This window comes from Orcinus orca, chromosome 13, assembly GCF_937001465.1.
Source record: "Orcinus orca chromosome 13, mOrcOrc1.1, whole genome shotgun sequence".
NCBI lineage: Eukaryota > Metazoa > Chordata > Mammalia > Artiodactyla > Delphinidae > Orcinus > Orcinus orca.
This window is the reverse complement of record NC_064571.1, coordinates 24,706,746-24,719,631: the sequence shown is the minus strand read 5'-3', so window position 1 is coordinate 24,719,631 and position 12,886 is coordinate 24,706,746. Positions and strand designations below refer to the sequence as shown.

At 38.8% G+C, this 12,886-nt stretch overlaps 1 protein-coding gene and 1 pseudogene across 1 annotated transcript; one reads left to right on the top strand and one right to left on the bottom strand.

Annotated features, from left to right (window-relative positions):
* Positions 1–163: 163 nt before the first annotated feature.
* LOC125960877 (uncharacterized protein C2orf78-like) lies at positions 164–1,687 on the bottom strand (annotated as a pseudogene).
* A 580-nt stretch (positions 1,688–2,267) lies between these two features.
* Positions 2,268–5,554, top strand: LOC117197913 (signal transducer CD24-like). Its single transcript, XM_049696242.1, has 2 exons — positions 2,268–2,295; positions 3,553–5,554. The coding sequence occupies exons 1-2, from the start codon at positions 2,268–2,270 to the stop codon at positions 3,813–3,815; spliced, it is 291 nt and encodes a 96-aa protein (XP_049552199.1). The 3' UTR covers positions 3,816–5,554.
* Positions 5,555–12,886: the final 7,332 nt, after the last annotated feature.

Below are 12,886 nucleotides of genomic sequence, written 5' to 3'. Positions count from 1 at the left end.
CTGCCAGAAAGCAGGAGAAATAGAACTTATAATATAGGCATTTTTTTCGTCCGTTAGAAAACAGTACGGCTATTACCATTGGAATCTTCAGTGTCTCACTTTGCTTGTGCAGTTCCCACGCTATTACCTAGAGTTCACATATAGCTCAGTCCAACTGGTAAATTTAAAGAGTCATTTCTACCCTCTTCAATCCTGGAGGTTGAGCTGAGTTAGTAGAAACAGGCTGGGCACACTCAGCCACAGCAGGCCGATGTGAGGCCAGAGACTGTGGCCTCCGCGGAGCAGGTCGAGATTGAGGCTTGTCCCAGGCAGCAAACGGCAGAGGTATCAACTTGACCTTCCCAGGAGGCGGCAGCTCCTACTGGGATGGAGATGGACACTGTTTTCCAGCACTGCTGTCTGGTTTCTGGGCTTCGACTTGAGTTTTCTCAGGACTCTTACCCTCAGGTGGGGTATACCTCCATGGCTGGATAGCTGGGGGTGTTTAGGGTTGCTTGAATTTCCCAAGACCCGACAGGAAGAGAGCCCAGTTTTCTTATCATTCTTCTCCCCCAGTGCATGAAAAACCTTCACAGACGCCAGCCTGCACATGCCTAGGGAGGTTCGAGGCTTTTTAAAGCTCTCTTGGATAAGCTCAGTTTGCTGCTTCCTTCGCTTCGTCTGGGGAATTGTTGGCTTCTCTTCTGCCTTGACTTTGTTCCCTGACTGCTTTTTCTCATCAGCCTTCTTCCTTCGTTTGGTCCTTGAGGTGCTTTCCTGCCCGTGGCTCTGAGTATTGCTGATCTTTCTGGATGCGGCTTTCTGAGGTTTGCCTTTGGAATGCTTGGCCGTGGTCACAGGAGCGCTGTCCCTGACTGCAGCATGGCATAGAAGCACTTCTCCCCCTAGCAGGCACTCTGGATTCTTTGGCTGGATTTTGGCCTTGGGAGCACCACTGATAGGCTCAGAGGCTTTATGTTTGTTCTTCCTGGGTTGAGCAGAGGGAACCTTTATGACACTTGGCTTTTCCTGCACCTGATTCACCTTAAAGGCTCTGATTCACCTTAAAGGCTCTGAGTGTCTTTGGCTTTGATCCTGTTGGGACCTTTGGATCAAGATCTTTCAAAGAATTAAAGAGCTGGGGAAGGTGAATATCCTCCGCCAGTGTAGTAATGTCTGCAAAACCACTGCTAGATTCCATCCCATTTTCAGGTGTCCCTAGGTCCTCAAGACTCAGGCTGTTCTTTCCCAGATCAGCATTTTCAGAAGCAGGCTGCTCCTCTTGGCTAAGGGGATGCATCAGTGCAGGCCAGGAGCTGCTGAATATCAGGGATTTCTAAAGGGAGTAGTGGAGGCTCTTGGTTTTCTCTTGGGATCTGTAGGCATCCAGAGGCTTTGAAAGCTTGGTTTTCATATCCTCCAAGTGCCTCACTCTCTATTTGTCCCTGGCTTGGAGCTGGAGGCAGGGCCAGGAGACTACTGGCGCTCTGGACTGGAGCTGTCCCTGAAATGTCCCCAAGTTCAGGTGGTGGGTTACTCTCAAGTATCTGGATATTTCTGCTCCTGCAGGACCTGGGGAGTTCTTGAGTTTGTGTCACACAAGATGTCTGGCTTGGAGGTTGCAATCCCAGGGAATTTTTCGTCACCAGGGAAGTCTCCATCCCTACAAAGGAATCAAGGTAGAAGTCAGTCCCTGGTAAGTGAGATGCTCCCCCTAAACACCAACACAGCACTCATGTACCTTTCAAGGTACATGATTGATGTGTTGGTGTTTAGGGGCAAGATGGGCAAGGCATTTCTAGTAACTCTTCTTAAGGATCACGGACAGTGCCCTATGCTACGAGATAAGCGGTGACTGTTGTAATTCTTACTGGTGATCATTTCATGTCACCGATTCTTGGCTTTCTTTGTATTTCCTAGGATTGTTCAAAGTCAAATAAAAAATGAGTCTTATTTTTTAAAGAAACGAAATATTTTACAAAGCCTAGCATTCTCTTATAGAGTCCTTTCAATTCTCCCCACTTTCCTGAGAGGCTAAGAACACTTCACACCATGAACTAGGAGAGGGAGTAGAGCCCTTCCTGATGAAATAAATAAACAAGGACAGAGTCTTAGCCTGCTTGCTCTGGACAGGATCCCGGACCACAAGGTCTTAAATCCTGGTATAAATTAGGGAAGTGAGGACAGTTAAACTGGCACTATGATAACAAGAGTTCTGAAACACCTTCCAAAGAGACTGTGGCAGTACATCAGGGAAGGGAGTGATACAGTGTGGTAGTACAGGGGGAATGATCGGCTACAGCAGTGAAAAATGTGGTACCTCTTGGTATGCTCTCGGGGTTCTTGTACATGCAGCATAGATGACATTTAGAGTGTCCCTCCCACCTTCCAACCTGAATTAGGTGTTCTTTTTTAAAAATTTTATTTTTATTTATTTATTTTTGAACTTACTTATTTTATGTATGTATTTGTTTGGCTGCACTGGGTCTTCATTGCTGTGCACGGGCTTTCTCTAGTTGCGGCCAGCGGGGGCTACTCTTGGTTGCGGTGTGCGGGCTTCTCATTGCGGTGGCTTCTCTTGCTACGGAGCACGGGCTCTAGGCGCGTGGGCTTCGGTAGATGTGGCTCACGGGCTCTAGAATGCAGGCTCAGTAGTTGTGGCACATGGGCTTAGTTGCTCCACGGCCTGTGGGATCTTCCCTGACCAGGGCTCGAACCCGTGTCCCCTGCATTGGCAGGCGGATTCTTAACCACTGCGCCACCAGGGAAGCCCTAGGTGTTCTTATATAGAGTCTAAAACCAGAGAGCCCTGAGCGAAGATAGTGGTTATTAAAGGCTCAAACTGAAAGGATCCAAGGGAAGCCAGGGAGAGCAGATCTTGCAATAGATCCAGCTGGGAGGTGCTGGCCGCTGAGATCAGATTTGTACCAGTGGAGGTTTTGAGAAGTAGTTCAGTGATGGATATTATCCTGCAGGATTCAGGTGAAATCAGGTGTTCAGTTTTGAGCATGTGAAGTTGATCAGAAATCCAAGTGAAGATGTCCTGTAGGCATGTTGACAGGCATGAACATGATAGGAGCCCAGGGCCTGTCTGTGTTGTAGATGTATTAGGATACATCAGTGAAGAGACAATATTTAAACCCATGAAAATAGGTGGAATCATCTGGAAAGTGGGTGTTGTAAACAAGGAAGTGTCTGAGGTCAGAGACCTGTAGCACTGCAACATTTGCCAGTTAGAGGATGTCAAGGCACCAGCAAAGAAGGCTGGGAAGGTGTGGCCCATGGGGAGGTGAGTGGAGAGAGATGCGGTCCAGGAAGCTGGGAAATAAAGAGGAAGGTGAGATTCCCTCTGTTATGTGGTGCCACTAGGTCAAACGTTTGTATATATATACTTATGTACAAAATGTATATATATATGTATGTACAGTATTAGCCTTCTTAACTTGACGTTACTTCATGAGGGCATTTTCCCATGTAAATGATGGTTTAACACTGTTAACAAGAAATGTATATTTGACTTTGCCTGTGCCCGCCCTGAGCCAGCGATCCTCCATGCTCCCTGCATCCAGTGAGATGCGCTACACACTGATGGAGCGGACGTGAGCAGAACGATGGTGGCCAGGCTCCGACTGGGGCTGCTGCTTCTGGTGCTGCTCTTACCTATGCAGATTTATTCAAATCAAACAATTGTTGTAACACCTTCAAGTAACCCCTCCCAGAATATCTCAGCTGCCCCCAATCCAGCCAATGCCACCATCATGTCAAGTGATGATGCTCCACAGTCAACAGCCAGTCTCTTCATGATCTCGGTCTCCCTTCTACATCTCTGCTGTTAAGAGACTCAGGGCAAGAAGCATCTATACATCCCCATCTTCTAAACCCAGTTCAAAAGGCCTCTAGACATCTAATGTGACAAGGAAAACAACAACAACCAGGGCTTCATTGAATTAATCTGCTGATTTCACACCTTATTTTATTGACAGAAATTGTTGAGGATCCCACATTTGATTGGTTTGAAGAGCATGTGAAGGGTTTGACTAGATGATGAATGCCAATATTAAAGCTGCTGGAGTTTCCTGTACAAGATGAAGAGAGACAATATCCAAAATTAGTTGAGATGATTTTCTTAAATGTGGCTTAAGAAGTATGGGCACATAAAACTCTACCTTGAAAATGAGAATAGATTTTATCTTACTTAGAGATAAAGATTAAGATGTAGAACAAAGATTCAGTTTTCATTTGGTGCATTAAATTTATAAGGCCATAAAACAATTGGATAAAACAGAAAGCTTCCATGATTCTCTTTATACATACATTAGAAGGAACTTCCAGGTGTTACTGCAAATCCTCCATGTGTTGTTTCAGCATTACTAACTTAATGCCGATGTACTCTAAATAAAATTTTATGTTAAGCTATCACTGTTCTCTTGGGAACTGAACTCTTTCTTCTGGGGCTTTGTGTTTGACATTGAATTTGGATTATTATTTCTTTTTGCGGTACGCGGGCCTCTCACTGTTGTGGCCTCTCCCATTGCGGAGCACAGGCTCTGGACGTGCAGACTCAGCGGCCATGGCTCACGGGCCTAGCCGCTCTGTGGCATGTGGGATCTTCCCGGACCGGGGCACAAACCCGTGTCCCCTGAGTCGGCAGGTGGACTCTCAACCACTGCGCCACCAGGGAAGCCCCAAATTTGGATTTTTATATAGCCATTGACATGTGCCAGCTCAACGATGGATTGGAATCTACCCCAAATCCAAGCATAATGAGTACATTTTGCTTATATACTTATCAACTATTCTTATTCAAAAAGAGTGCTAGATTCATTTAGCTAGACAGATAACAAAGAGTAGAAGTATATTAATCTCAACTAATTTCAAAATGCTTTTTATTTCTGCATAGGTTGAATAATTTTTACAATTTAAAAAATGGTCTGTTTTGAAGGTAAAATTGACAAATCTTGAAATTAAAAAGGTAAATATGTGAAGGAACCAAACTGTAAATCAAATATTCGAGAACTGAAGACTGGAAGCTTGCTTACATTAAATTCAGAAAAAAAATTATACTCTTTTCTGTAAATACTTCCTTTTAAACTGAATCAGAATGGCCATATTTGGAACACTTTCTGTTGTCATTCAATATTTTTAGACAGTTGGAACCCGGTCTTAAGCCTAAAGTGGGCTTGATTTTGGAAAGTAAAACTTTTCACAACTGCTTTGATGCACAGAAACCTTTTTAAAAGTAGCCATTCCCTAAAGTCTTTTGTTCACATGGTCACACAATGATGCTTAGATGTTCCAAAATCTAATATGGTCACAGTTAACCAAAGTCATATTTTTCCATCTTTAAAAACCTACATTGGAATAACCATATCCAACAGATCTCAAGCTACTGTGTGTGTGAATGAACATTCTCTTTTGTTTCATACCTGAATGCTGTATCTCTATTTTGGATTGTATATTGTTTTTTATTGTATTTATGCTTTGATTTATAGTAACTTCTCATGTTATGGAATTGATATTGTATTAAACATAAACTGTAAATAAAAAGAAGTGGCTGAAAGAGCAAAAAAATCAAGATATGTATATTTTCCTTGCTGTGTTATATTTAATATATAGAGGGAATATAGGACAGTTATAATGATATTAATTTCTGTTAGGATAATGGTAACATTAGAGCATGAGAATGATATTACTGCAAACAGTTCTCCATTTAGTTTGATTTTGGGGGTTAAAGTTAGGTTGGTGAGAGTTGCTAGGAGTCATAATGCTGCTATAGGTGGAAGGAGTGTTCATAAACTGTGAGCTAGAACTATAGTTCAACTGTGAATTTGTTCATAATTCAGGTTTGGTAGGTAGAATAATATTGATGATGTAAGGCATTGGACAATTATTAGGGCTGTAGCTCCTATACAGCTTCCTGGTGTTTAAATAAGAATGGCTACAATGACTAGTACTATGTGGCTGAAAGAGTGATTTTAAGTCTGGCATAAACAGATTGAGCTGGTTATGATTGGTCCTCAGAAGAATAATATGAGGAGGAATTATGCCATGTAATTTGTTAAGATGCTTAGTATTGTTCTAATTCATCAAGTTTTAGCAGTAATGCTGCAAGTAGATTCAACAAGTAGTGGCTTTTGCTTTGTGCTTTTGGTAGTCAAATGGTTGTTGCTATGGCTTGAGTGTTGACTGTGTGCAAAGCACAGCGTTTTACAAGCATATTATTTCATTTTACCATCATGACAACCTTATGAAGTATTATTTTCATTATATAGATGTAATTTTTGAGGCACAGAGAGGTTAAGTAACATTCCCCAAATCGCAAAGTTAGGAAGTAGAGAATCAAAGTCTATGTCCAGTTCCATCTGTCTCTCAAACCACTGTTCTGTTTTAAGGTGATGTCTTTGAAGAGAATAAAACAAAAAGTATGACATGACTCTCTCCTATGGTATATATCTGGAGAAAGCTTTAATCATACCAGATAAAAATAGAAAAAAAGTCCATTTTGAAAAAGGCAGATCACATATTCTGCAGAAGTAGAAAGAACATCAAAGTGGGGTTGTAATTTGTACAGGTAGGAATAGGTTAGAGAGGGCATCTTTTTGCTGATCCATCTTGTTATCTAAGCAGGACTGGAAAGACTATAAAATATAGGACCTGAAACTCAACCCATCTCCAGAGGTGAGTGGGCTCCAGGGGACAGACCCAGCTGGGTATTAGCAGGCAGTATGTGCCACTTAGATGAATGGATCTAGAGTGTCTGCTCCAAAGAAATGCAACCCAGGGAAGCAGAGTATACTGGTGGGTGAGCAGAAGTTACACAAGAAGGGGATTTATTTGCCATATGGAGAAGGATAATGAAGTGGGTCAGAGGGAAGGCTGGCTTATTCACACATTTATCAATCACAACCTTCGTGATCTTGGACATGTTATATACTCCCTGATTCTGTTTCTTTATCTAGAAATTGGAGATAATAATGTAATCTACATAATAAAGTTGTAAGGAAGATTAAAATGATTCATGGAAAGCAATTAGCACAGTGTCTAAAATAGGTTAGGTACTATATAAAGGCTTCCTATTATTTTAATCATACACAGGACATAGTAAAAATAAAAGGGGGAAGTTATCAGAACTGGAGAGGTCAGCAAGGGAGAGAGTAAAGCATATGACAGCATGGAAGAAGTTGTTGGCAATGAGATGTACCTTGGATGGTGGATCATGGGCATGTGGTTGGTGGAGTTAAGAGGTACTATAATAACTGATCCTTTTATATGTGCCAGACATGACTTAACTCATTACATATCTATGATGTAGTCTACTATATTGCTCCATTTTACAGATGTAGAAACTGAGGCTCAGGGATAGGGATTCAAATAATCTATTTATTGTTCTCAGGTTTTTATTACATCATTGGTTCAGAATTATTTTGGTGCCTATACCAGATGTTGGGGAGGATTTTAGTCCTGTCTAGCCTCTAAACTGATTCTCTTTAACCTCTAACAATCCCAGCTACCTAATAAAATGACATTTTGTGTCTTAGGATACATTTGATCTAATCTCACTAGATTATTATCATTTTCCCCACACTTTATCCATCCCCCAAATTATTCATTCAGTCTCTCATTCAACCAATACTTGTTGTTAAGCTCTTTCCAACATTCTAGATACAATTTAGGATGTAGTGACTCAGAGATGATAAAATACAGAGGCAGAGATACAGGTAAATAGATATTCACAGATCGCTCTATAAATATTATGGTAGAAGCTTAATAGACATGTGTATATTGGGAGGGAGTGTCACAGGGAACAGTCAAGAGGCCAATTACCTCACCTAAGCAGCCCAACTCTTGAAATCTAGAATTAGATTAGTTCCTGGACACTCTCATTCATTCCTCTGTCTCATTTCATCTCTGCCTGCTCTGTGCCCAATCCTTGCTTCATCCTTCAAGTCTCACATTGACTTCAGAATCATCTCTGTCTCAGTCCCTGGAATTTCTATTTAAGTTCCTATGACCATATAAGGTTTAAATTGACTAATCAATATTGAAGCTGAGACTTGCCTTTTTCCCAAAAGTCAAAAGTCATCTTTAGATGACAAAGAGATGGAAAATAATGACTAAATTCTGAGGGAAGAAGCAGGGAGAGAACTATGGCAGAAAAATTCTATATATCTCATTTTCAGTTAAAGGAGATTTTATGTGTTTTTTGTTTGATTGCTAGATCTTGAACTAGTAGCTAATATTGAATGTAGCTATGAATGACACATTAATCAGGGCAAAAGTCTCATAACCACAAAAAGCCTATTTCAATGACACCACAGGGGTTATTCTATCCTTCCCTCTTTTTTAATGAACAGTTGTTTGTCACCTACATTGGGCAAAGCAATGAGATAGATACAAAATGGAGGGTGACATATACCCTACTTTTTTTAAAGGAACTTCTTTGTTTTTTATTGTCACTGTAAATGACTACTGAGATAATTTTTAAAACTTTAACACAGATCTTTCTAGGCTAACAGAATCACAGCCTCTAATTTTATAAATCTCTCTTCTTCTGGTATCAAGAGTTAAAATTTGTGGAACAAAACGATTTTCCTAAAAACACAAAATCAGCTGTTAATCATGCATATACCCTACTTTTAAGGAACATTATATTATTTACTATAGTGTATATGAAACAGAATCAGTATTACCCCAGAGAAGCAATTAAATAACCAGACTATATATAAAGATTTGACAGGGTCACAAGGATTTTTCAACATACACAAATCAATCAGTGTGATACACCACATCAACAAGACAAAAATTACATGATCATCTCAATATATTCAGAAAAAGTATTTGATAAAATGCAACATCCATTCATGATTTAAAAAATAAAACCTACAAAAGTGGATATAGAAGGAACATATCTTAACATAATAAAACCTATTTATGATAAAACCACAGCCAATATAATATTCAACAGTGAAAAGCTTAAAAGCCTTCATGCTAAAATCTGGAACAAGACAAGGATGCCCACTCTCACCACTTTTCTTCAACATAGTATTGGAAGTCCTAGCCACAGCAATCAGAAAAGAAAAAGAAATAAAAGGTATTCAAATTGGTAAGGAAGAGGTAAAATTGTCATTATATGCAGATGACATGATGCTATATATAGAAAACACTAAAGACTCCACACAAAAACTACTAGAACTGATAAATGAATTCAGCAAGGTAGCAGGATACAAGATTAACATACAAAAATCATTACATTTCCTTACAGTAACAATGAAATATCAGAAAGGAATGTAAACAAACAATCTTTTTAAAATTGCATCAAAAATAACATACTTAGGGGGACTTCCCTGGCAGTAAAGTCGTTAAGACTTTGCTTTCCAATGTAGGTTGTGCAGGTTCGATCCCTGGTTGGGGAGCTAAGATTCCACATACCTCGTGACCAAAAACATTTAAAAAAAGCCATATTGTAACAAAATCAATAAAGACTTTAAAAATGGTTCACATCAAAAGAAAATCTTTAAAAAAAACACCTAGGAATAAACCTAACCAAGGAATGTGAAAGACTTATATGCTGAGAACTACAAAACATTAATAAAGGAAATTGAAGATCATTCAAAGAAATGGAAAGATAGCCAATGCTCTTGGGAAGAGTTAATATTGTTAAAATGGTCATACAACCCAAAGCAATTTACAGATTTAATGCAATCCCTATCAAATTACCCATGACATCTTCTCACAGAACTAGAACAAATAATCCTAAAATTTATATGGAACCATAAAAGACCCATAATTGTCAAAGCAATCTTGAGGAAAAAGAGCAAAGCAGGAGGCATAGCCCTCCCAGACTTCAGACAATACTACAAAGCTACAGTAATCAAAACAGTGTGGTATTGGCACTAAAACAGACATATGGATCAAGGGAACAGAATAGAGAGCCCAGAAATAAACCCACATACTGATGGACAATTAATTCTTTACAAGAGGCAAGAATATACAGTGGGAAAAAGACAGTCTCTTCAACAAGTTGTGTTGGAAAAGTTGGACAGCTACATGTAAATCAATGAAGTTAGAACACACCCTCATACCATGCACAAAAATAAACTCAAAATGGCTTAAAGACTTACATATAAGACGTGACACCATAAAACTCTTAGAAGAGAATATAGGCACAACATTCTCTGATGTAAATTGTACCAATGTTTTCTTAGATCAATCTCCCAGGGCAATAGAAATAAAAGCAAAAATATACAAATGGGACCTAATCAGACTTATAACCTTTTGCACAGCAAATGAAACCATAAACAAAATGAAAACTCAACCTACAGACTGAAGAAAGTATTTGCAAAAGATGCGACTGACAAGGACTTGATTTGCAGAATATACAAACAGCTTATAGAATTCAATAACAAAAGAACAAACAACCCAATTGATAAATGGGTAGAAGACCTAAATAGACATTTCTCCAAAGAAGACATGCAGATGGCCAAAAGGCACATGAAAAGATGCTTATCATTGCTAATTATTAGAGAAATACAAATCAAAACTACAATGAGGTACCACCTCACACCAGTCAGAATAGCCATCATTAAAATGTCTACAAATAATAAAAGCTGGAGAGGATGTGGAGAAAAGGAAACCCTCTTACACTGTTGGTGGGAATATGTACTGGTGCAGCCACTATGGAAAATAGTATGGAGGTTCCTCAAAAAACTAAAATTAGAGTTCCATATTATCCAGCAATCCTACTCCTGGGCATATACCCAGACAAAACTATAATTCAAAAAGATACATGGACCACTATGTTCATAGCAACACTATTCACAATATCCAAGACATGGAAACAACCTAAATGTCCATTCACAGATGAAGATGTGGTATATGTGTACAGTGGAATACTCCTCAGCAATGTAATGCCATTTGCAGCAACGTGGATGGACCTAGAGGTTATCATACTAAAGTGAAGTCAGAAAGAGAAAGATAAATACCATATGATACCACTTATATATGGAATCTAAAATACAACACAAGTGAACATATCTACAAAACAGAAACAGACTCACAGACATAGAGAACAGACATGTGGTTGCCAAGGGGGAGGGGAGTGGGGTAAGGAAGGACTGGGAATTTTGGATTAGCAGATGCAAACTATTATATATAGGATGGATAAAAAACAAGGTTCTAGTGTGTAGTTCAGGGAACTACATTCAACATCCTGTGATAAACCATAACTGAAAAGAATAAGAAAATAATATATAATATATATATAATAATATATATATATATAACTGAGTCACTTTGCAGTACAGCAGAAATTAACACAACATTGTAAATCAACTGCGCTTCAATAAAAGTTTTAAAAAATAAAGATTTGACAGTTACTTATGGTCTTAATAGCTAATATTCTCAAAATGCTTTTAAGCTATTCTGATAAGGTCAGTCTATAGCACCAGTGACATTTCCCAAACCCCCCCAGAGGCCAAGAGTCTTTGTCTTTTCATGCTGTTGCTGGAGCTGATGGTCTGGTCTAGTGTGCATATTCCTTAGAGGACACATGGGTGTCAGTCTATCACAGAGACACTATAGAAAAATCCATCATCACACTAGAATATAAGCTTGACACGGTTTTTTGAGGGCAAAGAAAAATCAAAGGTGGAGGAGCAGGTATGACTAAAAATCATCAGTGTCACTTGGGGTACCTATAAACAGTCCCTCTGATGTCTGCTTTACTACTTTTTTTTGAAGTATAGTTGACTTACAACTATATTTACATTAGTTTCATGTGTAACATAGTGATTCAATATTTTATACATTCCAAAATGAACACCACAATAAGTCTAGTTGCCATATTGACTATATACCCTACACAGTACATCACATCACTCTGGCTTATTTATTTTATAACTGGAGGCTTTTAATATCCTCATCTATTTCACTTATCCAAACACAACCCTTCCCTCTGGCAAACACATTTGTTCTCTGTATCTATGAATCTATTTCTGTTTTTTTATGTTTGTTCATTTCCTTTTTTAGATTTCACATATAAGTGAAATCATATAGTATTTGTCTTTCTCTGTCTGACTTACTTCAGTTAGCTCAATATTCTCTAGGTACATCCATGTTGTCACAAATGGCAAGATTTCACTTTCATGGTTGAATAATATTCCATTGTATAGACAATGGACTATTATATATAATATATACCACATCTTCTTTATCCATTCATCTACCAACCTAACAATTAAGTTCTTCCCATATCTTGGGTATTGTAAATAATGCCACAAAAATCCCGTGTTCATATATCTTTTCAAATTAGCATTTTCTTGCAGAATTTCTGCTGAAAGATCAGCTGTTAACCTTATGGAGAGTCACTTGTGTGTTATTTGTTGCTTTTCCGTTGCTGCTTTTAATATTTTTTTCCTTGTATTTAATTTTTGTTAGTTGGGTTAATATGCATCTTGGCCTGTTTCTCCTTGGATTTATCCTGTATGGGACTCTCTGCACTTCCTGGACTTGATTGACTATTTCCTTTCCCATATTAGGGAAGTTTTCAATTATAATCTCTTCAAATATTTTCTCAGTCCCTTTCTTTTTCTCTTCTTCTTCTGGGACCCCTATAATTCGAATGTTGGTGCATTTAACGTTGTCCCAGAGGTCTCTGAGACTGTCCTCAATTCTTTTCATTCTTTTTTCATTATTCTGCTCTGTGGCAGTTATTTCCACCATTTTATCTTCCAGGTCACTTATCCGTTCTTCTGCCTCAGTTATTCTGCTATTGATCTCATCTAGAGTATTTTTCATTTCATTTATTGTGTTGTTCATCATTGTTTGTTTGCTCTTTAGTTCTTCTAGGTCCTTGTTAAATGTTTCTTGCATTTTCTCTATTCTATTTCCAAGATTTTCGATCATCTTT

What these genes read in the sequence shown, in the direction of transcription:
- LOC117197913 (XM_049696242.1), top strand. Translation starts at nt 2,268, where the DNA reads ATGATCGGCTACAGCAGTGAAAAATGTG. An exon ending in CTACAGCAGTGAAAAATGTG is followed by an intron (nt 2,296 to 3,552) that starts GTACCTCTTGGT and finishes GCATCCAGTGAG; the next exon opens with ATGCGCTACACACTGATGGA.